The following is a 20,940-nucleotide window of genomic DNA, read 5'->3' on the forward strand; positions in this document are numbered from 1 at the left end:
TTTAATAGAATGATATAATAGATTAATTAATATTCAACTACACCATTAATATGATTAAAATATTACAAATATTATTACATTACAAATATTAAAGGAAAACATGAACATACTTAACAGCTAGCTAATGATCGATGTTTTCAGTGCGGCTGGTTGCGAGCCTTCTCCTTCTCCTTCACTTCACTTCCCTGCGACTCGTCAAAATCTTTCATGCAGCAGGAAAATAAAAGGAACAGGTTTAATTAAATCGCAAAATAGGAGGAGATGCAAATTGAGGCGAGCGCCGCCGGCCTGTGCTGTCCATACCTGCAGGGTGACCGTCCTTCGTCGACGGATTTCCGCCGTAGATTCCTCCAAAACCTTCCTCGTCGGACCTCGTCGAGTACCCTTCTCCGAATGAATGCGACATCATATCACCGTGATGATGCTCCTTCGCAGGATCCTTCTGCTGCTGCTGCTGCTTTTGCTCCTCCTCCTCCATCTTCTCTTCCTTATTCTTTTCCGACGAGATGAAGCAGACTCCGCCTGCAGCAGCTCTGCGACTCGACGGAGCTACGCGTGTGATGAGATTGGAACGATGACGAACAGCAACACCTCGAACTAAATTTTGAAGCATGTTACCGTGTAGGTAGGTATCTGCTTCTATTCCACTGTTTTTTTTTTATACAGACCTAGAAGCTCGTCGAAAGAGATACATACGGCTGGAACAGGCGTTGACAGTGCAGGTAGACACGTGTTTGTCGTTTTGACTTACACGGTTCACTACAATTTGTAACCGCTCGCCACGTTGCAGTATGAACATACGTTGGCAAAATGAGTAAAAGTATCTTCATACCCGCAGGAAAACGAAAAGAAGAAAGTATTTAGAAAAAAATTGATTTGGTCATTTTTATTATTTTTATTTTTTAGAAATTATTATTTATTTTATATTTTTCAATTTTATTTCTGAAAAATAAAAAAACATTTTTTAAGAAAACAAAAATAATAAAATATTTTTTTTTGAAAAATAGAAACTATAAAAAAATGCAAAAATACAATTTTTTTTCCCCTTTTCTGCATTTCCGTTCCCTTCTATTCAATCAAAATCTAAAATTTCATCCTCTATAAATATCTAAACCAACATTACATTCTCTCCCAAACCAAATAGCAAAAATCAAACACCGATAAAAATGAAGAACGAGGAAGGAGATCGATCAAACGATTAGTTCAACTCGATCCTTTCTTCAAACCCAACTCATACAAAAAAAAAACAACCAAATTTCTTCATAGATGACTCGTTATCTCTCAATCCTCTTCCAAGGCATCATCATTTTTCTTAATAGATATATCACAACCTTTTAATTCTAACTTATATTCTTCTTGTTTGAGAGGGAAGGAAGATTCTTATTTGAAAGGGAAGGAAAATTTATTAACATGTGTTATCTTGAAAAGGTTCATTAACGTAAAAGAAAAAGAAGGGAGCAAAAAAAAAAAAAAAAAATAAAAAAAGTATTTATATTCTCGTTATTTGAAAGAAAAAGAAAATTTATTAATGTCAACTGTGTTTTAAAGGAAAAGAAAAGAAATAAAAATTAAATATATAAAATTATAAAAACATCTTTATTTTTTAAAATAAATATATATGTAAAAAAAATATATATATATATATATATATATAATTCTGAGACCAACAAAAATTAATATTTATAACTTAAATAAATAAAAAAATTAAAAAATATTAAATAGACATATAATAAATATACAAAATAAAAAAAATTAAATAGACATATAATAAATATACAAAATAAAAAATCCATACACTTTAATACGACAAAAAATAAATCAATATTTATATATATATTTTTATAAAAAATTATTAATTTAAAATTTTAAAATTAATAAACATTCAAAATCATCAAATAACAAGTCTTACATTAAATAATAATAATTTAACAAACATTCAAAATTATCTAAGTACATAACATCTAAAAATATATTTTAACATAAAAATATAATTGAAATAAATATTTTTAAAATTTTTCTTCTTCTTCTTTATACCCCAATTTAGTATGTAAAGAATTATATGGATTCATGGACACGAGGAAAACTTATCCTCTTTTCCCTTCCCCTCCTTAACTCACTCCATCCCAAACAAAAGTCAAGCTTCTCTTTTATCCTTCCTTATCCATCTCTCCCTTTACCTCACCTCCTCCCGAACTGATAATGATATTTGAATTATGACATTTTAGTAATAATAATTAGAGTCTGTTTCCAGATTAACCAAATGGCACAACGTAAAAAAGGCCATCAAACAATTGGAATCCAGGAAAAAAAATCACAGGGAGATTACAGTAATCACAAATGTTAAACATTATGGTATAATTAAGTAATACTGGAAAGAAAAAAGTTGATGTAAAATCAGATTAAAAACGCCATTTTTTTAGAGAACAAGAGTGCGCAAAGAATTTCGTGGGCAAAAACAAAAATACTAATCGAATAGACATGAGGCATTCACAATTCCACGATTCAATCCATATCCAACTTAATCGATGTAATCTAAGATTAAAATAAAGAACAAATACACTGCAAAAACATAAAGTAAATACTGATCTTTACTTCTCTGACGAGTTTGGACCCCTCTTCTTCCCGAATCCAACAACTGCGAAGAACAAGGGGGAAAACAATCAGAGAATGCTCTGATGCCAAAAAAAATAAAAAAGAATAAAAAGAATTGAATTCCCAACATTTCATAAATTAGGAAGGCGAGAACATTACCGGCAGTGACAAAGCGGCGATTGTACTGCATACGCTTGTGGGCCCTCCCACGGGGCTTCTTCTTCTTGTCCTGCTTCGCAACCTTAGGCGTCTGCCCTCGGACCTTTCCGGCGCGAGCTAAAGATCCGTGCACCTTACCTGAAGTCCATCAGAAAATAATACGCCAAATTGGTTCCCGATAAGGAGGAATGAGAATGAGAATAAGAAGAAGAACAAGAACAAGGCACATCAATCATAAAACAAAGGAAGATCTCGATTGCTAACCCATTGCGTCGTGCGGCAAACAGGAACGGCCGAGGAGACGAGCTCTCTATTTTCTCCGGTGGCGGCTAGGGTTTCTAAAGGAGATCGAAGTTGGACTTTTATAGCCTCATAAACGTGACATGCACGTGTCTCCGCGACCGCGTCCACTGGTCTATAATATAATGCTTTATTTAAGCGAGGGAAAATACCACGTATATAATTACAACATATCCAACATTTTCTTCAACAATAATATTTAAAATTATCTTAGTTCTACACTAAAAGATTAACAACATATAAATTTTTCTCTACCAACAATCTCACACAATAAGTCCCACGAATATCTATAAAAAAATAAATCGAAAAATTATAAGCCTGAACGCAGCAAGATATTGACAAAATTCTGATCACAATCAATAGACGAAAACCATGGAATAAGCAATCTGCTTATGCTGATGATAAATATCGTCACAACAATGGATGCCATAACTCACCCAAGCTTTTCTCTATGACACATCTCAATATGGATAATAGTAACTAGAGGATCCAATAAGGTTCAAATACAACTCTTTGTAGGTTTTCTCACAAACCATACCAATCTCTGATACTTCAAGAGAGAGCAGCAACAACTGGAGGAGCAATAACAGGTCTTACCTGGACAGCTACGTTTCCAGTTACTGGTTGGAAAGCAGCAGTGGACTCCAGGTGCTCCCAAGTCATCCTTCGCTTCTGCATTAAATCTTGATTCACTTCCTCCTCCTCAAACTTCTTTTTGCATGCCAGAAATAGTTCTTCATCCATCTCATATAATAACTTCTTAATGTTTTGCGTCAGGTTCAAAACAGCTTGATTCCAATGACTGCGAATATTCCTTTCCAATGCTGGCAATATTAGTGGCATTACTGATTGCCAATTTTGTGATACCAAACTAATCACTCGGTCATTGTTCCACATGAGCAAGGCTCTCTCTGCAACCTGGAAGCCATGTAAACCCTTTTGTAAAAAGAAGGCACAAAATCACGTATTGAATATCATTATCATAACCAAATGTGCTAGTCCATACAGATCATTCCAATAACCAATTTACTGAATAGAAGGGATAGAAACACTTGCTTAAGAACTAAACATGATTCAAAAGGGTTTAGTTCACTAATTGCCATCTACAGACCACTATTACAATCAAACTAGTGATGAATTTTAGAATAAATGGAGAATCAGACTTAGAGTTTGTGATCTAAGCTCTAGGAATTACTGCATGTTCTTCACGAATACTCCCCACTACCAGGTTGCTCTTTCGTGGATCATATAAATGCTTACTTGGCCCGTAATTCATTGTTAAAGTCAGATTTGAAAGAGGCACTAAAATTGATGTACCTTCATTTATCAGATGCCCTATGAACAAGGTTTTATTAATCACAACCCATTTACATCTCAAGGACATAGCTATACTTCAAATTTATTCGGTGATTTAGTAAAGGACTCCATAAAGAAGCAGCAATCCAATTGTCTATTTGATACTAAATGACTGGTTAAACAATTAACTAACACCAAAATAAGTCCATATTAACACAGACATAATGACAACATTTAGCTAATTACAGGAGCACAGCATCATGGATAAGTAAGAACGGCCAAAAATTCATTGTAAAGGTTACATGAATAACTAAATTGCATATGCATTCACCCTGTGCTGTTGAAACATACGATACAAATAGATCAAGTAATTTCACATTCAGCACTTGCAAGTTCAACTGATTCAGCTGCAGTTGAGCTAGAATGGCATAGAATGCACAAATGTTAGAGATAAGTGAAAAAGTTTTCAATGCTTGAAGGTGTCAACTAGCTCAGTTGGTATCATGTTGGTGGTCTTGCTAGAATAAAATCCTAAATTTGTCTAGGGTAGAATTTATTCCTTTCATTCTCCTTGAGAAGAGGTTTTAAATGCTACCCCATAACTTCTAATAAGCTATTTCTTAAATTGTAAGGTCATTATTAAGAGCAAATAATGGAACATGAAAAAACCCACATTAGACTCTCTTTTTTTTTTTTTTGCAAGAAAACAGAAAGTATGAGGAAATTAATGTACTCGGTGACAATAATAATATTTTCAAGAAAACCTATCAGTGAACCTAACACAAGATTTCATCCCCATTCATCAGTAGGTCAAAAGGATCTACCTTTATGTTCACAATAACAAGATCAGACATAACTCCATTATGCAGTCAAAGTAAGTTTACATAAATAAGATAATTCGAGAATAACTGGTTAAAGGGTTTAGATCACCTGGAAATGGGAGCTATTAATACAATATCCAATCCTCTGGAACAAAGGAAGCATGCACTTCTGGATATCCACTTCATTAGCGGCTTCCAAGATTTCCTCCAACTCACTTAAAAACATGACTTCCTTCTGACTGTTAGTCACAGGCCAATATCTCAATAACCCATTTATAACTGCAATTATTAGCTTAGGTTCTTTCTCTACAAATTGTGTCACACAGTAAGTTAGCTGTTGATGATAGACACCTAGGGCTTTTGGCTTGTGCAGGGGTATTAGGACCCTCCATAAGAACAGTTTGTGCTCCTCTTTTAGAGGCAATGCAAACCCACTGATGACACTTCCGAAAACTTCAAGCAATTCAGCAATACCATTATGTCGGTTAGTCTCAAACACAAACTGGTAAAATATATTGCTCACTGCTTTCCGGATGAACGGACGATGCACCATGAATTTTCCATAGATTCTGTGCAAGATTGCTTTCAAGCAATCTCTTTCCCTAGGATCCTCGGAATCAAAGAGGTGCAGCAGTCTCACAATGAAAGAATGATGCACATACTTCTTTGCAATCTTGGCATCAAGTGAGGACGACTCTAAAAACTTAAGGAACAAATCATAGACAAGTTGCAGGTGTGACCAAGCTGGTTCAAACGCGGGTTCTTGCTCTTCAGTCTCGCCGCCACCAGAACTGGAGCGAGTATTAGGTGGGAAGGCCCTAAACAAGTTGCTAGCAAACATCTTACAGCTAGAAGAAATGGTAGGCTCAGTGAAACAAGAACCCTCAGCGTCAACGTAATCGATGATATCTAATAGTGCCTGCCGCTTCTTATCCTTCTCAGCAGAGTTCTTGTTGGGATCCGAGAAATCAAAAACAACACAACAAAGATTCAACTTGCTGACGAAAAGGTTCTGCTTTTCTGTATCAGAAACATCCTTGAATAGAAGTAGAGGATCGATGCTCGTTACTACACTTGACGGGAATATTGAAGAAGCAGTCCGCTTGACAGTGGTTGATCGGGAGGCAACTACATTACCACTGCTGGTCCTCTGTATTGGGTTCCCGTTCGAAGACGTCGTCACATCGCTGCCGGATTGGCCATGAGAGGAACGAGGGGAACAATCAGATTTGGAAGACTTTCGAGGTAATCTACTTAGGAATTGCTTCCACATGATGCCCGAGTTGGGAGTGGAGTCAGATCAAAAACTCATGCTGCCAAAGTTTGGCGACGAGAAAAAAAAAATGCCCCAAACCTACACTAAATTGCAGTTCGATTTCAGACAAGATAAAACAAAGGTACAAGAAAAAGAAACCGAAGCAATTGCAACGCAGTTCTGAATCGTTTTGAGAAGGAAAAAGGAGCATTTCTTTCGTAATGAAAAGAACGGACAATCTTGGCGTCAGAATTACTGTACTTTCCAGTAGAAACCAAGCAAACACAAGAAAGCATCCGAGATTAAAGAGCAAGCACAATGCCCACCCACCTGGCGTCAAGGCCGAGTAACCTGAAGCGAGCCCATCGAAGATGTCGATCTGGAAAGCGATTGCAAGAAGGAAGCCAAGGGAAAGAAAAACCTCAAGTGGTGGGGGAGTGAAATCGGACAAGGGGTTCCAAGATCACGGATCAGGCTAGAAAAACTCGATCAGAGACCTTGTTCGGAGAGAAGAAACCGAGTAACAGCCGGAACTCGATAGATCGGAGCCTCCCTCGTTCTCCCCGCGCGCTCATTCCGAGATCGGATGGGATCGCCCAGCAGAGGCGAGGAGGTTGGAAGAGGAGGAAGCAACAGTCCACGAAAGGGTACATACTGAAAATAAGACACAGCGAATAAAATAGCAACAGCAAGTCCCTCGTCCTCGAAAGCGACGGTTACGATTGCAACTGATGGCACACAAGAAGAATCTTAGCCGTCTATGCGGATCCTCAACTGGCAGGCCGATATATTAAAATTTAATTCAGAATAATAATCCAAGAAATGACAGTGATGTGATCTGATGTCATTAGTTTAAATATATATTTAATGAATTATCTCAAATAATTCATGTGATATTTAATAATAATAACTATATCATGCAAATGTATGAGTTACTGACGTCTTGTCCTGAACTCTTACATTGTCTTCAGTAGCTATTCAATATGATAGAAATATCACAGTTAAATTATTACAAACGAAAATACAATTTCCACAACTTCCAAGCACAACATTCTGGTTCTTAATCTCTTCTTGAACGTAGAGAGAGAACACAAATAGCTAATGGAAGGGAAGCAATCACTGGATCTATCATACAAAAGCAGTAAGGTAGAGGGAAGCAGAGATAAACCTACAACGAGAAGACAACAAATTAGAAGCCTAGAACAATCTGTGCTAAGAATGTTGAAGAAAATAAACATAGTGTCAAAGAAATTTCAAGGTTAAAGGCTTAAACCAATCAAGACAACAATCTGAGAAAACTTCTGAAGAAAGCATCCAAGCCCCACAATCTATTATTTGTGTGTATGATTTTACTGAATCACTCGTGTTTGATTTGCATTGCAAATCAGTCAATTATAAAACAAACTAAACTGAATAACCAATTTTACAATTGCAAATAATAAAATACATTTGTCATTGAGATTTTCTGAGGGTGATTAAACATACATGAATTTCCTCTTGATATTAAAATTAGAAAGCAAAAACTTATGGCACATAAACTCTAGTTGGATCAATCCTAACCAAACTGACAATTTCAAATTGGTTCACCTGTTAATTTGCTCCGGTTGTGTTTTTGAAAATTTCAATTTCATCTTATTTGGTTGGGTTTCAACAGGTTTGATTTGCTGCAATACTCGAGCTAATAAAAATCTCTCATAGAGAACTTATCCAATGAGGATATACTCAGCTTCAGATCACAGGACCCAGAAAATGCCATTAATTCTATAATCCAGATCTCTGATTTCTTGATCTCATATCCTAGTAATGCCTTTAAGTAAAAGCCATCAATTATAGCTTATGTTGTTACTAAATTACTTCAGTAAACATCAAAGAAATTTTATAAGTAGTCTATATGACAGGACATTTTTATCTGTATTGTCAATTACAATAAATAATCTCAGGTTTTATGTGAAAAGTTAGCTATAAAGCCTTTGTACATGAACCAACCAATCATAATATATTCATTCAAGATTAAGCTCAATGATTCACAGTTGAGAAATTTGCATGATGAGAATTTGATCAGATTAAATTATCAAAACTTGGTTGTGGAGATATGGTGTAAATCATTACTACTTGTAAAGTTGTATCAAATGGATCCATCAGTATGTCAAGCACCACATTTAATGTTACTGTACCCAGTAAAAACAGAAGCCTAGAACTTCTAGTCTTCTCTCAATTAGGAGTGAAGATTAAAAATATATCTATATTGCAACAAAATCCCAAATGTTATTAGAAAGCCATACGTAAATAAGCTACAAACACTAAGAAAATGTATCACGCACAATTTCAAATTTAGAAGAAAATTTGTTATCAATTTACCTAAGAAAATGGCCAGTAAGAAAGTACTGATAGAAAAAGAGATCAAACGCAGTAAAAACAATGAAGGGAAAAAAATTAACTATGTTGAAGTGATAGTAGATTACCCGCTCAAGTTCTCAGCAGAACCACTGGTATCATCATCGTCATTGTCTTCTTGTTCTTCATCATTACCATCGCCATGTTCCTCGCTTAATTTTGCAATTTCTAATTGTGCTCTCTCCAAAATTTGTCTTTTTTGCACCTCCAAATCCCTTTGGAACTCCTTTCTCATCCTTTCTATCTCTGACATCTGCTGCCTCTTGTTACTCTCCATCTTCTCAAAGATCTCCCCAAACTTCCTAATCGACTCAGCCAGCATCCTAAAGGAAGAATCTGAGCTCCACGATAAATTTTCCCTCTTTGGTGGAAACACATCAGAGTCATCCTCACTTACACAATCCCTCATCGCACTATTACCATCACAACTATCTCGGTGGACATAAGCATCAACACCATAGGGCAGCTTTGGTTGTGGTGGCGTTTGCGGCAGCGGCTGCTTTCCTGAAGATAGAAGGGGCGATGATGGCAGTGACATCAAAGCATCCATCTTCTTAAAATACACCCACTTGCTTCCAGATTTTCCGTCCGCTGTCAAAATCGCCTTCTCTTTTCTGTATTTCTTCTTTAGGGTATCGATACGGTTCCGGCACTGAGAATCCGATCGATGAACCCTGGAACTCTGCAAAACCTTCTTATGGACTTCGCTCCACTGATCTGGCCGGAGACTCTTCCTTCCATTCTGCATATAGCGATCACCCCAGCTATCGAGGAGCACAAAGGTCGATTCTTCCGACCACTCCGTCGGTAAAATCCGGGCGGGAGGCTTCGAGGGAGCCACGGGCGGAGCGGGCACATGCGGGGCAAGTTCGAACCCTAAATCAAATTTCTCGATCCGCCGACGCTTCTCGCGGTTTTCGGACGACGAATCAACGTCTTCACCGCTGGAGTCCCCATCGCGACCGCCTACATCATCATCTTCTTCGTCGTCTGAAGGTTGATCCGCATAGTTCTGCTTTCGCTTCTGCTGCTGCTCCTCGTCGTCTCTGGCGAGATCAGCTGAGTGACGACCAATTCGAGGAGGATCGGGGCGTGTCGAGGAGGAAAGGGCGTGCCGAGGCTTGAGGTGGCGGGGTTCGGGAGGATACCCGGCGTCTTCGTGGTCGGTGTCGTCGTCCATTGACGGAATCCAGGTGCTTCAGCCCTAATCGGAGAAACGTCCAAACCTATATCTTACTGTAAATGGCGAAAAATGCGATCCAGAAGCGACGCGGTACATCTTACCAACCAACCTCCTAAACCACTTTCGGAAACGGGTTCCGAAAAAATAAATCATATTGATAATTCGAATCGGTTAAATAAACGAATTTAAAACTTATTTATTAGTAAGATAATAATAATACAAAGGGCATTTCTGTAAAACCAATTAACGAATAAAAACAGCTGCTGCCGGTTGGATAGATTCTGTTCTCCGCCGCTAGGGTTCCCAAATCCCAATCCCACTTCTCTTCCAGTCTCTGGTGAGCGGGCGCTCCAACTACCGCCGCATCTCGAGCGGTTCCCATCTCTTCGTCGCCTGCGGTTGCTTCTCTGGTTAGTCTTTTTGCTCGCTTCTGCTCCACATGTCTCCCTTGTTTCGGTTTATCTTCGGTACAATTTAGTTATTTTAAGAAAACTTTTTTGTGGGATACATGCCTTCGAGGAAGCTCGAGGTTCCTCTCGCTTGCTGCCGTGCTGTGATTGGGAGAAAATGGCTAGGGGTTGACTATTTTTGGGGTGAGGACTTCGAGTGATTGTTCAGTGTGGCCCGGCTTCGATTTGCCGTTCTTGTTGTTAGGAAAGTGAGATTTTTCTTGACCTGATGAGTTGGGGGCCTTTGTCCTTGATGAGGTTCATCCCTTCATATTCTGAGTTCTGTTCCCCCTTGCCCACTGAACGGATTTTGATTTTGTACACTCGTAATTATGATACTGTAAGCTACCTCTTTGATAGATAAATGACGATAGGAGAATAAATTGAAGTTTAACAAAAGGTAAAACAAATAGAGAGACCATTGAGTTCGACCTACCATATCTGGTTGAGAAACAATCCATTGGCCTGCTTGGAGTAGATTCTTGGCTATTGTTGTCTTCTCTGGCCCGAAGTAAAGCCTATCAGGGATGGCTATATAAGTTCACCTCGAAGTAAACAATCTATTTATGCATATATGTGGGAATGCAATTGCCCAGGGTAGTAGAGTGCACGATCTCTCTTTTGAGAATTTGTTAGGCTATATGTCTGAAAAAATATATATAAAGTTGTTTTATATATTTAAGTTCTAGTCTGGCTCTGGCTTTGGAATATATGGAGAGATGATATGGGCGAGTTTTTGTTGTGAGATTGGAAAGTTTATAATGTGCATGCAGAAGAAGTTACTGAGTGATCAATCTCTTGACTAAGAAACTTGCACCAATGAAACTTAATCATCACGCTAAGCCATGTAGTTAGTTGTTCCCTAATAATATTTGGGTATGTGGTTTGATGATTGATCACGAATAGTTGATACTGGAATCTTATTTCATCAACTGATTAGCCTTATGAGATTAGAAATCATTTTGGATGGCTTAACTATTATTTTCTGCTTGCAGTAGCACTAATAATCTTTTCATTGAATAAGTGTATTTTCTGTTTAATAGTAGAATTCCTGCATACATTCTGTGATAACATTTGCAAAAATGATTGCTGTTCTCATTCTTTAATTTAGTTGTCAATATAATTTCATTTCATTGCTTATTTCTCACATCATTTTTTCCTTTTTCCTCTTTTTCTTTGATTCTTGTGCATTGGAAAATAAATATTTGTGCACATAGACCAACATGATTACATTGGACTTCTGCTTCATATCTTATTTAGTCATATTTTCTCGTTATGTTGCCTCCACGAGAATCACCTGCTTCATTATCATTGAAATATTTTCTCTTGCTTGTCTCTTAATACTCAAATTATTGTCAACCACAAAAAACTATGACTTTGGAATTCCTTTGAGCCATATCATGGCTCTGACTGTCTTCAGATTCTTGTTCTATAACACTTGTTGGCCTTTTCTATTTTCCTCATTCTGGTGTATCTATTTTCCTCCTCTTGGGAATGCTTTTTGCTCCTGTGCCTCTTCCACAGCTGCCCTGTGGGTTTCTTTTAAATACGCAAGATGCCAAGGGCGAGAGCCGCTTCTGTTCATTCAACTGAACCAGAAAACCCAGTTGAACCTGAGGAACAAGTTGACTTTGATCCAGAGATGGAAGAAGAGGTTGAATATGAAGAAGTAGAAGAAGAGGTGGAAGAAGAGGAAGAGGAAATTGTAGAGGAGGAGGTCGAGGAGGAACAAGAAACCACCACTACCAATGGAAACATAGATGGTAAAATGGATGAGGTAGAAAGAAAGAAGCACGAAGAACTCCTTTCTCTTCCTCCTCATGGATCAGAAATTTATGTTGGTGGATTAACTCTTAATGCATCAGAAGATGAATTGAGATGCTTTTGTGAGTCTGCTGGAGAGGTGACTGAGGTGAGCTAGATAATATTTTTCAGTTGTGTTCTGCATATTGGTAAAATCAATAATATTCAAGATCTGCAACAACAGGTGAGAGTGATGAAAGGGAAGAATTCCTCAGAGAATAAAGGATATGGATTTGTTACTTTCAAAACTTCAGAGTTGGCATTAAAAGCTATTGAAGAACTAAATAACACTGAATTCAAGGTGGATATCCTTCAGCTTTTTCTTTGTGAGTCACTTTGACACTTTGTTTTCAAAATCATTATTTGAATATCCATGGTTTTTCAATGTATTTAGGGTAAAAAAGTGAAGTGTTCGACATCTCAAGCTAAAAATCGACTGTTTATTGGTAATATTCCTCGGACTTGGTCATTGGATGATTTGAAGAAAGTTGTAACAAGTATTGGCCCCGGAGTGAATAAAGTGGAGTTGATAAAGGTTAATATTGGGCCTCACAACACCTATTTCCTTCTGTTCTTGTTTACAGTATCATTCCTCAAATCTAGCGTCGTTGTTATGGAAGTTTCATTATTTTCATAATTTTTTGAAATTAATTGAATAATTATTTCTTTTCTCAGTCTACAGACCCCCAAAACCCTTCTCATAACCGTGGCTATGCCTTCATCGAGTATTATAACCATGCATGTGCTGAATACTCAAGGAGCAAGATGTCCGCTCCAAAATTTAAGTTAGATGAAAATTCCCCAACTGTAAGCTGGGCTGATCCTAGGAGTGGGGACTCTTCTAGTTCTCAGGTAAATTATTTACAGCCTGACTTGTTACTATTTCATAGCCAACTTCAGATCTTTCCCAGAAACCTCTCACTTACATTGTCTTCCTGCTAAACCTTACAGGTGAAGGCTATTTATGTTAAGAACTTGCCAAAGGATGTGACAAACGATCAGGTTATGGAGCTATTCGAGCGTCATGGTGAAATCACAAAGGTGGTACTGCTTCCTGCAAAGCCTGGACATGAGAAGAGATTTGGCTTTGTGCATTTCAAAGAGCGGGTCATGGCTATGAAAGCACTCCAGCACACTGAGAAATATGAATTAGATGGTGATTCTTTGTTTTGCATTTTTTTTATCATGAAAATCTAGATGTTTTCTAATTATCATTCCGTGTTGCATATTGTTTCTCCTAAATAGGCGATGTCCTTGACTGTTCACTAGCAAAGCCTCCGACAGATAGTAAAAAAACTGAGCCAGCATTAAGTGCTCAGAAAGCTGCTTTGCTTCCAAACTATCCACCTCGGCTTGGATATGGTGTCCTTGGAGGTCCATATGGTGCTTTAGCCCCAGGGCTTGCTCAGGTATAAAATTCTTCTAGTTGCAAGTCGAAAGCAGTCGGAGATATTTACTTGATAATTGATTCCTCCATGTTTTCCTTTTGCCATGTGTTTCTTATTTTGTCTACCTTTCAGCCCATGATTTATGGAAGGGGGCCTCCTGCTGGTACTGCCATGGTGCCAATGATCTTACCGGATGGACGTCTTGGATATGTATTGTAAGTGAGCAGACTTTCTTTATGTTCAGTATTTGCCTCCTGTTAACAACTTAACTACAACAAAAAGAGTATCGAAGTCCTATGAATTCCATGAGAAGTTTAAACATGGTGCCATGGGTGAATGTCTCATCTCATAACCATTTTATTCTCCGTGTCAATCTTGATTTACACATCTAATCTTGTAACTATATAGGGTTCATTGATTCTATAAATTCATGAAACTCCAGCTACCTGGTTTCTTTGCAAAAATCTTTTTGATCAGGATATTGAGCAGTACAACTAACTACATTTGTCCTTGTGTTCCCTACAATGTTTCAGGCAACAACCTGGCGTTCCTGTGGCCGCGCAGCAGTATGGGCGAAACCATGGTAGCAGTTCAAGCGGAGGGAACAACGATAGCAACCGCGGGCGCAGATTCCGCCCCTACTGAACTCTTTGCTGATTCTTGTTTTGGTTGTAGCTACCAAGAACTTTGTACCGGGGGGCTTGCATTCCCAAGTTTCCATATCGACAACAAGTTCATTAAATTATCAATACTCTATTTGTAGGCTGGAGTGCTTGATTTTCTATTATACTTGTTAGTTGCTTGATTAGTAAAAACTAGGATGAATCAAACAATTTGGATCGTTTTGGTGATGCGTCTGTTTCACTTCTTTGATTCTTGTAGTTGAGCAGTTTACGAGTTATTTATTATTGGCAGATAATTATAGTAGAATTAAGGTCCAAATTAAGAGACGGCGTTCAAGAACTAAATTATCATGTTTATATAAAGGATATTAATTTTTTTTTTACATCCTATTCCCATACTGTTATCCACTGGCATGATCAGAATGCCGAATAACAACTTTTAAAAAATGTTTTACAATCGTATTCCAATACTGTTTATATGAATTAAGTATTGTTTAATTCATTCTTGTATAGAAATGGAATATATATATAAATAGATTTGATATTCTGTGTGTGCGGCACAGTTGACTCCTGTCACTTTTGGCCGCCTGTGCCATTCGTCAACCATCGGATCAGTTCGATCGATGCGCCACTCGCCGACGCATCAGTCGGCGTCGAATTTCGGTTGGATTGTGGTCGGAATCCAACGCAATTTGGTTGGAACGTGGCGGGCAGTGGCACAAATTACCACTGTCAGAGATCAGCGTGCCCCATTGCCGGCCGCGTTTCCGATCAAATTGCGTTGAATTCCGACCACAATCCGATCGAAAATTCAATGCCGATCGACGCATCGGCGAGTGGCGCGTCAATTGGACCCGGTCCGATGCCTGACGGTGGCTGGACAGTGCGGCGAGGGCGGTCGGAAGTGGTGGGGGTCGGGGGAGGCAGAATACTATGCATTTCCATATTTGGACATTTCTATATTTGAATGGTTAGATCTGACATACGATCGTGTGATGGACGATGGATCGCGTGTCGCGTATGGGCGCACACGATGGAGTACGTGTATATATATATTTTTTAGTGTAAGTGATTCTCCATTGTTCTTACACTAATAGAGCGGAGGCGCACTGAGATCAACGAGAAAGAGGCCCTCCTCACTACAAACGAATACACCACAAGATCGAACTGCACTCATGCCTCCACCGCATCAAGTTGCCCGATCCACGTCCTCCGTCGTCGCCTTCCTCTCTCTGCTCGCCCTCTTCTCCGCGTTCCTCCTCTTTTACTACGCGAGGTACTCTTCTTCGTCGAACTGCCTCTTGATCTCCGACTCGCTGGATGCTCCTCTTCACCTCTCCAAAGGAGGCCCTAACCCTATCCCTCCTGCCGAGTACTCCTTCCTCGCGTCGCTCGAGAAGTTCCTAGCTACGCGTGCACCCCCTTCGGGATCCCCGGGCGTAGCTGCCGCTAGCGATGGCGCTAGTGATGGCGGTGCTCCCTCCCCCGCCGTCAAGGCGCTCGACGACTCGATCTGGAAGGAAGAGGCGGAGAGGCTCTACGGAGAACCGATGGATCCGTGGTCTTCTCCCTCGGTGGTACGGGTCTACGTCTACGAGATGCCGGCTAAATTTACCTACGATCTGCTGTGGCTGTTCAGGAACACGTATAGAGAGACTTGGAACCTGACCTCCAATGGCAGCCCTGTGCACCGGCTGATCGAGCAGGTAACTCACGATCTCCATTGGGTTGTAGTTTCAAAGATCTGGACGTTTTATGTGAGCTGTGGTAGGAAAACTGATCTTTGATGCAATGTAAAGCACATTGATTTGGACAAGGAAAATCCTTGTTGATTCGTCTAAAAATTAAAGTTTCGGCGATCAGATTCTGATTTTTGCAGACACAGACCATTTAAATCCTTCTTATCTGGGAGCAAAGCAATGAATTTGGGTAGGACTACTTATTAACGCACAGAACTAACATATAATCCTCTTATCATGTTTTTAATTTTACAAACGGAGTTGTCAAAAGCCAATTAAAATAGCGACACATAAAATTTTGAAATTTGGAAAGATATTGGTTGATCAATCAACTTGGTTTAGGACCCTGAATAAGCATATAAAGTTACCGGAGCGTCGTTGGAAGACTGAAAGCAACATTGTTGGAAGTGCAAAAAATGTTGACTGTTTCCTCATCGGCTTCAGCTGCTACTATGCATTTGTTACTATCCTTTTTTCACTTGGTTGCTGATTGTGTGAACTCAATTTCAAACTTTTATTCTTGGTTAATTAGTTCTCTCGGATATTTCTTATGGATTTGTATTTAAGCTGTGTAACACAAGGTTTCTAAAGATATATTTTTTTAATTTCTTTGACTTTATATTTTTATTCATTTATTATTATTATTATTATTATTATTATTATTATTTTGCAATGGTTATTCTTTAGCTGGTACAGTTTGACGTTACTGTTCATAAGTAGCTCCTGGTTTTCTGTAGATAAGATATTAGTTCAGACTGGAGTCTAGTAATTCAATATTTTGATTTTTTGTTTCATGTAGAAGCTAACTGAAATTCATCTCTTATTCTTTGAATTAATTTTTCTATCAAGAGATGTTAGGTCATTTTAAACCTGACTTATTCTTTTATAATCTTTGTTCAGCATTCTGTGGATTACTGGATTTGGGCAGATTTGATTGCACCAGAGTCTGAGAGGCTTCTGAAGAATGTCATTAGGGTTCATAGGCAAGAGGAGGCAGACTTGTTCTACATCCCATTTTTCACAACAATTAGCTATTTCTTGCTTGAGAGACAGCAATGCAAGGCACTTTACAGGGTCTGATGAATGGCTCAAGGTTTATTTTATTTTTTTTGAGCTAACATATTGTTTATTGTGCTATCTTGTAGAGCATGCAGGGTGTGAATCTACAACCTCTTTTACTATCTATATTAGATGACTCTAAGAAATCAAATATTAGGAATATAAACACATTTACTGTTGTTCAACCTACTCCTTTCCCCATATTTAATAATATGAATGCAACTTAAAATGATGTATACCCATAGTGTTATTAGAATTCAGAAGTAAGAACCTCAAATTTTAATCTTTATATAGAGAACTTCGATATCTCATATGAGTTGGTTTTAATAGATGAATATGCACTCATTCCTTGTAACAGATTTGCATGACTTTGTATTCCCTCATCCTTCATGTGGAAAAGAGAGTGTCTAGTTAGTCCTCTCTGGTTTAGACATTTAGTTCATATTGAACTGAGGACTGTATGGTACTGAGACATTAGGATGAGTTTCTTACAGGTTAAAATTAGAAGTAATATGTGTAAGTTCACTATTCTTTGTGTTTCCGGGAATTAAGTGGCAGAAAAACAGAAATCATTATATTGACTAGAGCAAGTTATGACTTGTAAAAAGTTAATTTCTTGTGTATGACTGTCCTAAATCCAAAGCCTTGTTGATCTTATTGGGAGTGCTATACTAGACCTTCTTGTATAATGTGAGATGAGATGCCTCATTAACATATCCACACAAACATAACTCTGCTTGTATTTTTTCAAATTGTAATCATGTTCTTATAATCTATGTTGGCTAACCTAATACCATGAAAGTTCTTTTCAAATTATAACATTCAGTTCTTATAATCTATGAAAATGTGCTGTATATGCAAAGATTGTCTTCTCAATTCTTAATACTTGTTCTCATCTCTTCTCTTGCATTTGTTCTCCTGTTTGCTAAAATCTTAGTTTGCACAACGATAAGAGTAACTTTTGACTACTAACTTTACTGATTCTAGCAGTGTGATAGTATGTTGGAATTTGTGTTTTCTTCTACTTTATTATTGGATAACCTAAGTTGGCTTGTTCTATTTTGTAACATTATTCTCTTGTAGAGGACCTCAGTACAGTATGAAAATTTACTTCAATATACCTAATTACAGCTTGAATATTGTTCATGACTAATGTACTGTCAACACTTTATACATAATACATTTAAAAATATATCTGTATCAAAATTTAGAAGTAACATAGAAAATCTTTGTCACTCGCAATGAAGATTGCTTCTAGTTTGTTATTAGTATTCAGTTTCCTGTATCAGAATTTTGTGTGATTCTAGGAAGCTCTAAAGTGGGTGACTGATCAGCCAGCCTGGCAACGATCTGGAGGAAGAGATCATATACTTCCAGTCCATCATCCTTGGTCTTTTAAATCTGTTCGCCGATTTATGAAAAAGGCAATTTGGCTTCTTCCAGATATGGATTCCACAGGAAATTGGTAATTGTGTCATTTAGCTTTTTGAGTGAACTTGTGTGTCTCTGTTATTAGAGTGGTGAGTTGGCCTATTTGCCTTGTGTAGGTACAAGCCAGGGGAAGTCTGGCTGGAAAAAGACCTTATTCTTCCTTATGTTCCTAACGTTGATTTTTGTGATGCACAATGCTTACATGATTCTCAGTCAAAAAGAAGCACATTGTTATTCTTTCGTGGAAGGCTGAAGAGGAACGCTGTATGAGTTTGTCTCTTTTGATAATGCCTGATAGCCTTCTTGATGGATATGATAATCATTTTAGGCCCTTGAATATTTGGTTTCTGCATGCTAAGTCCTAAGGATATTTTCTTTATATAGGGAGGTAAAATTCGTAGTAAACTTGCAGCAGCACTACATAATAGTGAGAATGTTGTTATGGTAGAGGGAAATGCTGGTGAAACTGGAAAGGCAGCAGCGCAGGCTGGGATGCGCAAGTAACATGTTTATGATTCTAGATGTTCAATTCCTTTGGAAGCTTAATATTATGCCATCTTATTCTGTTGCATCCTTTTAGGTCCCTCTTTTGCTTGAGCCCAGCTGGTGATACACCTTCTTCAGCTAGGTTGTTTGATGCAATAGTTAGTGGTTGTATTCCAGTTATTGTCAGCGATGAATTGGAGCTTCCATTTGAAGGAATACTTGATTATCGTAAGGTATGTAGAATTTATGTTTTCATCTTTTCTGTCATGGAAATTCATAAATTGTGTGAATTAACTGCTCAATTGGTGAAGTTATATGATCATCATTAAAGTCACAAGTCTGATCGGTTTACCCAGTCATTGACAGTGGTCATGTTGTTCAGTAAGAAGTAAGAACTGGGCTAAAGTTTTAAAGCTCTTTCTTCTTGGAAATGCTCTAATCTGTTACCTAAAATTTCTAAGGTTATTGATAACTAAGAATTTGTTATAGACAAAATTATAGCGCACATGGAAATCTACTTGTCTCTTGATCTGCTCATATCTTGGTTGGGTAAGTTGGCTACAGAAGACCAAGTTGGGAAGAGCTTGGTCAAACTAGGATCTGGGCTAGACTCAAACATAGATGAACTACAAGGAGCATCATCAAAGTGAGTTGAGGCCAGTCAAGATGTAAGCACCTTGTCCTAGGTGAGTTAGTATGTGATTGGTTTAAGTGTCATGATTATTAAATGCTTAACCCAAATGAGCAAGCATTTGATGAGTGAGATACAATATGCCCCTAAAGCCAATGAAACTCTACTGTACAATCAAGCATTTGATGTATAAGGAGCCTAATTGTAATATTTATTTTATCAAATAAAGGTAGAGAAGGATTACTTAGGATTCTTCTTAGCAATAATTTTCCCACAATTCATTAATGTTATACTGCATAAGTTGTGATAGATGATTTTATTTTCTTTCTATGTCATGTGTGTTTGTCTGTCTGACTCATCCGACGCCCAAACAAAAAAGGTTCGAGATGTATAACATAATTTGGTTTGTGTTTTTTTGTGTTGAAGTACCAACTGTATATTATCACAAATTGTAGTTGAGAATCTTTTCTACATTGGCAGCGGTATGATAATGTCACATAAACTGAAGCTTTGCCCTTTTCTTCTGCAGATAGCACTTTTTGTCTCCTCTAATGATGCTGTACAACCGGGATGGCTCGTCAATTTCCTTATGAATGTGGATTCTAAGCAAATCATGGAAATGCAAAATAACCTAGCAAAGGTTCTTTTTAGATTTCATGGAACGTTTATTAGTTACACTTTCTATTTAGAACCTACTCAACGCTAATCGACTGAGAGAGCTGAAACAAGCCTTTTATATACCTTCATGTGCCATTGTGTTGATATTTGCAGTATTCAAGGCATTTCTTATTCTCGAGTCCAGCTCAGCCTCTCGGCGCCGAGGACTTAGCATGGAGAATGGTCTGTTCTTAATCTTTGAACTAATTGTTGATGCACTCAATACTTTTCTTGTTTCCAACAGATTGCTGGCAAGTTGGTAAACATCAAGCTGCATATAAGGAGGTCGCAACGCGTGGTAGAAGGTTCCAGAAATTTGTGCACCTGTGAATGCAGAACAGGAAACATCACCAGGGTAGCGTGAATGCCATCGTCTTTAGTATTCTACGGCATTTTTCTTCTTCTGTTATTATCTTTACCCATATTAGCTGTATAGAAATTTCTTCCACTATTGCATGTGTACGCGCATCTTGTAATTGCGATAACAGCTTCTTGCGATCCTTTGGTTGCCTAAACAAGTTCGCAAGTATTGAATTCTTTTTCATGTAGCCCATTTAATCCTGTCACTCTCTCGCAAGTATTGACTCGATGGGCCAGACAGTTCATTTAGCTAATTTATTGAATTGGTTAATATGTTTTGCTCGAGATCAAGTTGACCAAATTGAGGTTTAGAG

General features: G+C 38.0%; 6 protein-coding genes across 6 annotated transcripts; 2 read left to right on the forward strand and 4 right to left on the reverse strand.

The window, feature by feature from the left end:
- Positions 1-130: 130 nt before the first annotated feature.
- On the reverse strand, positions 131-613 carry LOC141828877 (uncharacterized). Its single transcript, XM_074716262.1, has 2 exons — positions 304-613; positions 131-202 (listed from the first exon to the last, which is right to left on the reverse strand). Exons 1-2 carry the CDS (start codon positions 611-613, stop codon positions 138-140), a joined length of 375 nt encoding a protein of 124 aa, XP_074572363.1. The 3' UTR covers positions 131-137.
- Positions 614-2,441: 1,828 nt separating this feature from the next.
- Positions 2,442-3,099, reverse strand: LOC141830107 (small ribosomal subunit protein eS30z/eS30y/eS30x). The gene is made up of 3 exons (XM_074717595.1): positions 3,016-3,099; positions 2,752-2,889; positions 2,442-2,635 (listed from the first exon to the last, which is right to left on the reverse strand). Exons 1-3 carry the CDS (start codon positions 3,017-3,019, stop codon positions 2,589-2,591), a joined length of 189 nt encoding a protein of 62 aa, XP_074573696.1. The 5' UTR covers positions 3,020-3,099; the 3' UTR covers positions 2,442-2,588.
- Positions 3,100-3,382: 283 nt separating this feature from the next.
- Positions 3,383-6,516, reverse strand: LOC141829225 (serine/threonine protein phosphatase 2A 57 kDa regulatory subunit B' kappa isoform-like). The gene is made up of 2 exons (XM_074716646.1): positions 5,278-6,516; positions 3,383-3,969 (listed from the first exon to the last, which is right to left on the reverse strand). The coding sequence occupies exons 1-2, from the start codon at positions 6,439-6,441 to the stop codon at positions 3,604-3,606; spliced, it is 1,530 nt and encodes a 509-aa protein (XP_074572747.1). The 5' UTR covers positions 6,442-6,516; the 3' UTR covers positions 3,383-3,603.
- Positions 6,517-7,320: 804 nt separating this feature from the next.
- On the reverse strand, positions 7,321-10,082 carry LOC141829227 (uncharacterized). The gene is made up of 2 exons (XM_074716648.1): positions 8,886-10,082; positions 7,321-7,591 (listed from the first exon to the last, which is right to left on the reverse strand). Exons 1-2 carry the CDS (start codon positions 9,995-9,997, stop codon positions 7,552-7,554), a joined length of 1,152 nt encoding a protein of 383 aa, XP_074572749.1. The 5' UTR covers positions 9,998-10,082; the 3' UTR covers positions 7,321-7,551.
- Positions 10,083-10,285: 203 nt separating this feature from the next.
- LOC141829226 (heterogeneous nuclear ribonucleoprotein Q-like) lies at positions 10,286-14,541 on the forward strand. The gene is made up of 9 exons (XM_074716647.1): positions 10,286-10,410; positions 11,974-12,361; positions 12,437-12,553; positions 12,647-12,787; positions 12,928-13,104; positions 13,204-13,408; positions 13,498-13,661; positions 13,773-13,855; positions 14,174-14,541. Exons 2-9 carry the CDS (start codon positions 12,005-12,007, stop codon positions 14,283-14,285), a joined length of 1,356 nt encoding a protein of 451 aa, XP_074572748.1. The 5' UTR covers positions 10,286-10,410; positions 11,974-12,004; the 3' UTR covers positions 14,286-14,541.
- An 831-nt stretch (positions 14,542-15,372) lies between these two features.
- Positions 15,373-20,819, forward strand: LOC141829304 (putative arabinosyltransferase ARAD1). The gene is made up of 9 exons (XM_074716748.1): positions 15,373-15,969; positions 16,903-17,076; positions 18,369-18,526; positions 18,609-18,756; positions 18,877-18,992; positions 19,073-19,211; positions 20,139-20,249; positions 20,381-20,449; positions 20,511-20,819. Exons 1-9 carry the CDS (start codon positions 15,439-15,441, stop codon positions 20,628-20,630), a joined length of 1,566 nt encoding a protein of 521 aa, XP_074572849.1. The 5' UTR covers positions 15,373-15,438; the 3' UTR covers positions 20,631-20,819.
- Positions 20,820-20,940: the final 121 nt, after the last annotated feature.

Source organism: Curcuma longa, chromosome 5 (assembly GCF_044706935.1).
Source record: "Curcuma longa cultivar G26 ecotype Majalengka, Jawa Barat chromosome 5, ITB_CL_G26_1.1, whole genome shotgun sequence".
Classification (NCBI taxonomy): domain Eukaryota; kingdom Viridiplantae; phylum Streptophyta; class Magnoliopsida; order Zingiberales; family Zingiberaceae; genus Curcuma; species Curcuma longa.

Bases quoted from the DNA above. Each gene is read 5' to 3' on its own strand.
- LOC141828877 (XM_074716262.1), bottom strand. From the start codon at position 613: ATGCTTCAAAATTTAGTTCGAGGTGTTGCTGTTCGTCATCGTTCCAAT. The intron at 203-303 runs GTATGGACAGCA...GCTGCATGAAAG, and splicing joins GAAGGACGGTCACCCTGCAG to ATTTTGACGAGTCGCAGGGA.
- LOC141830107 (XM_074717595.1), bottom strand. The intron at 2,636-2,751 runs GTAATGTTCTCG...TGTTCTTCGCAG, and splicing joins TCGCCGCTTTGTCACTGCCG to TTGTTGGATTCGGGAAGAAG.
- LOC141829304 (XM_074716748.1), top strand. From the start codon at position 15,439: ATGCCTCCACCGCATCAAGTTGCCCGATCCACGTCCTCCGTCGTCGCC. The intron at 18,527-18,608 runs GTAATTGTGTCA...TGCCTTGTGTAG, and splicing joins ATGGATTCCACAGGAAATTG to GTACAAGCCAGGGGAAGTCT. The intron at 18,757-18,876 runs GTATGAGTTTGT...TTCTTTATATAG, and splicing joins GAAGGCTGAAGAGGAACGCT to GGAGGTAAAATTCGTAGTAA.
- LOC141829226 (XM_074716647.1), top strand. From the start codon at position 12,005: ATGCCAAGGGCGAGAGCCGCTTCTGTTCATTCAACTGAACCAGAAAAC. The intron at 13,105-13,203 runs GTAAATTATTTA...TAAACCTTACAG, and splicing joins GGGACTCTTCTAGTTCTCAG to GTGAAGGCTATTTATGTTAA. The intron at 13,409-13,497 runs GTGATTCTTTGT...TCTCCTAAATAG, and splicing joins TGAGAAATATGAATTAGATG to GCGATGTCCTTGACTGTTCA.
- LOC141829227 (XM_074716648.1), bottom strand. From the start codon at position 9,997: ATGGACGACGACACCGACCACGAAGACGCCGGGTATCCTCCCGAACCC. The intron at 7,592-8,885 runs GTAATCTACTAT...TTCTCGTTGTAG, and splicing joins TCTGCTGAGAACTTGAGCGG to GTTTATCTCTGCTTCCCTCT.
- LOC141829225 (XM_074716646.1), bottom strand. From the start codon at position 6,441: ATGTGGAAGCAATTCCTAAGTAGATTACCTCGAAAGTCTTCCAAATCT. The intron at 3,970-5,277 runs GTGATCTAAACC...CATGGCTTCCAG, and splicing joins TTAATAGCTCCCATTTCCAG to GTTGCAGAGAGAGCCTTGCT.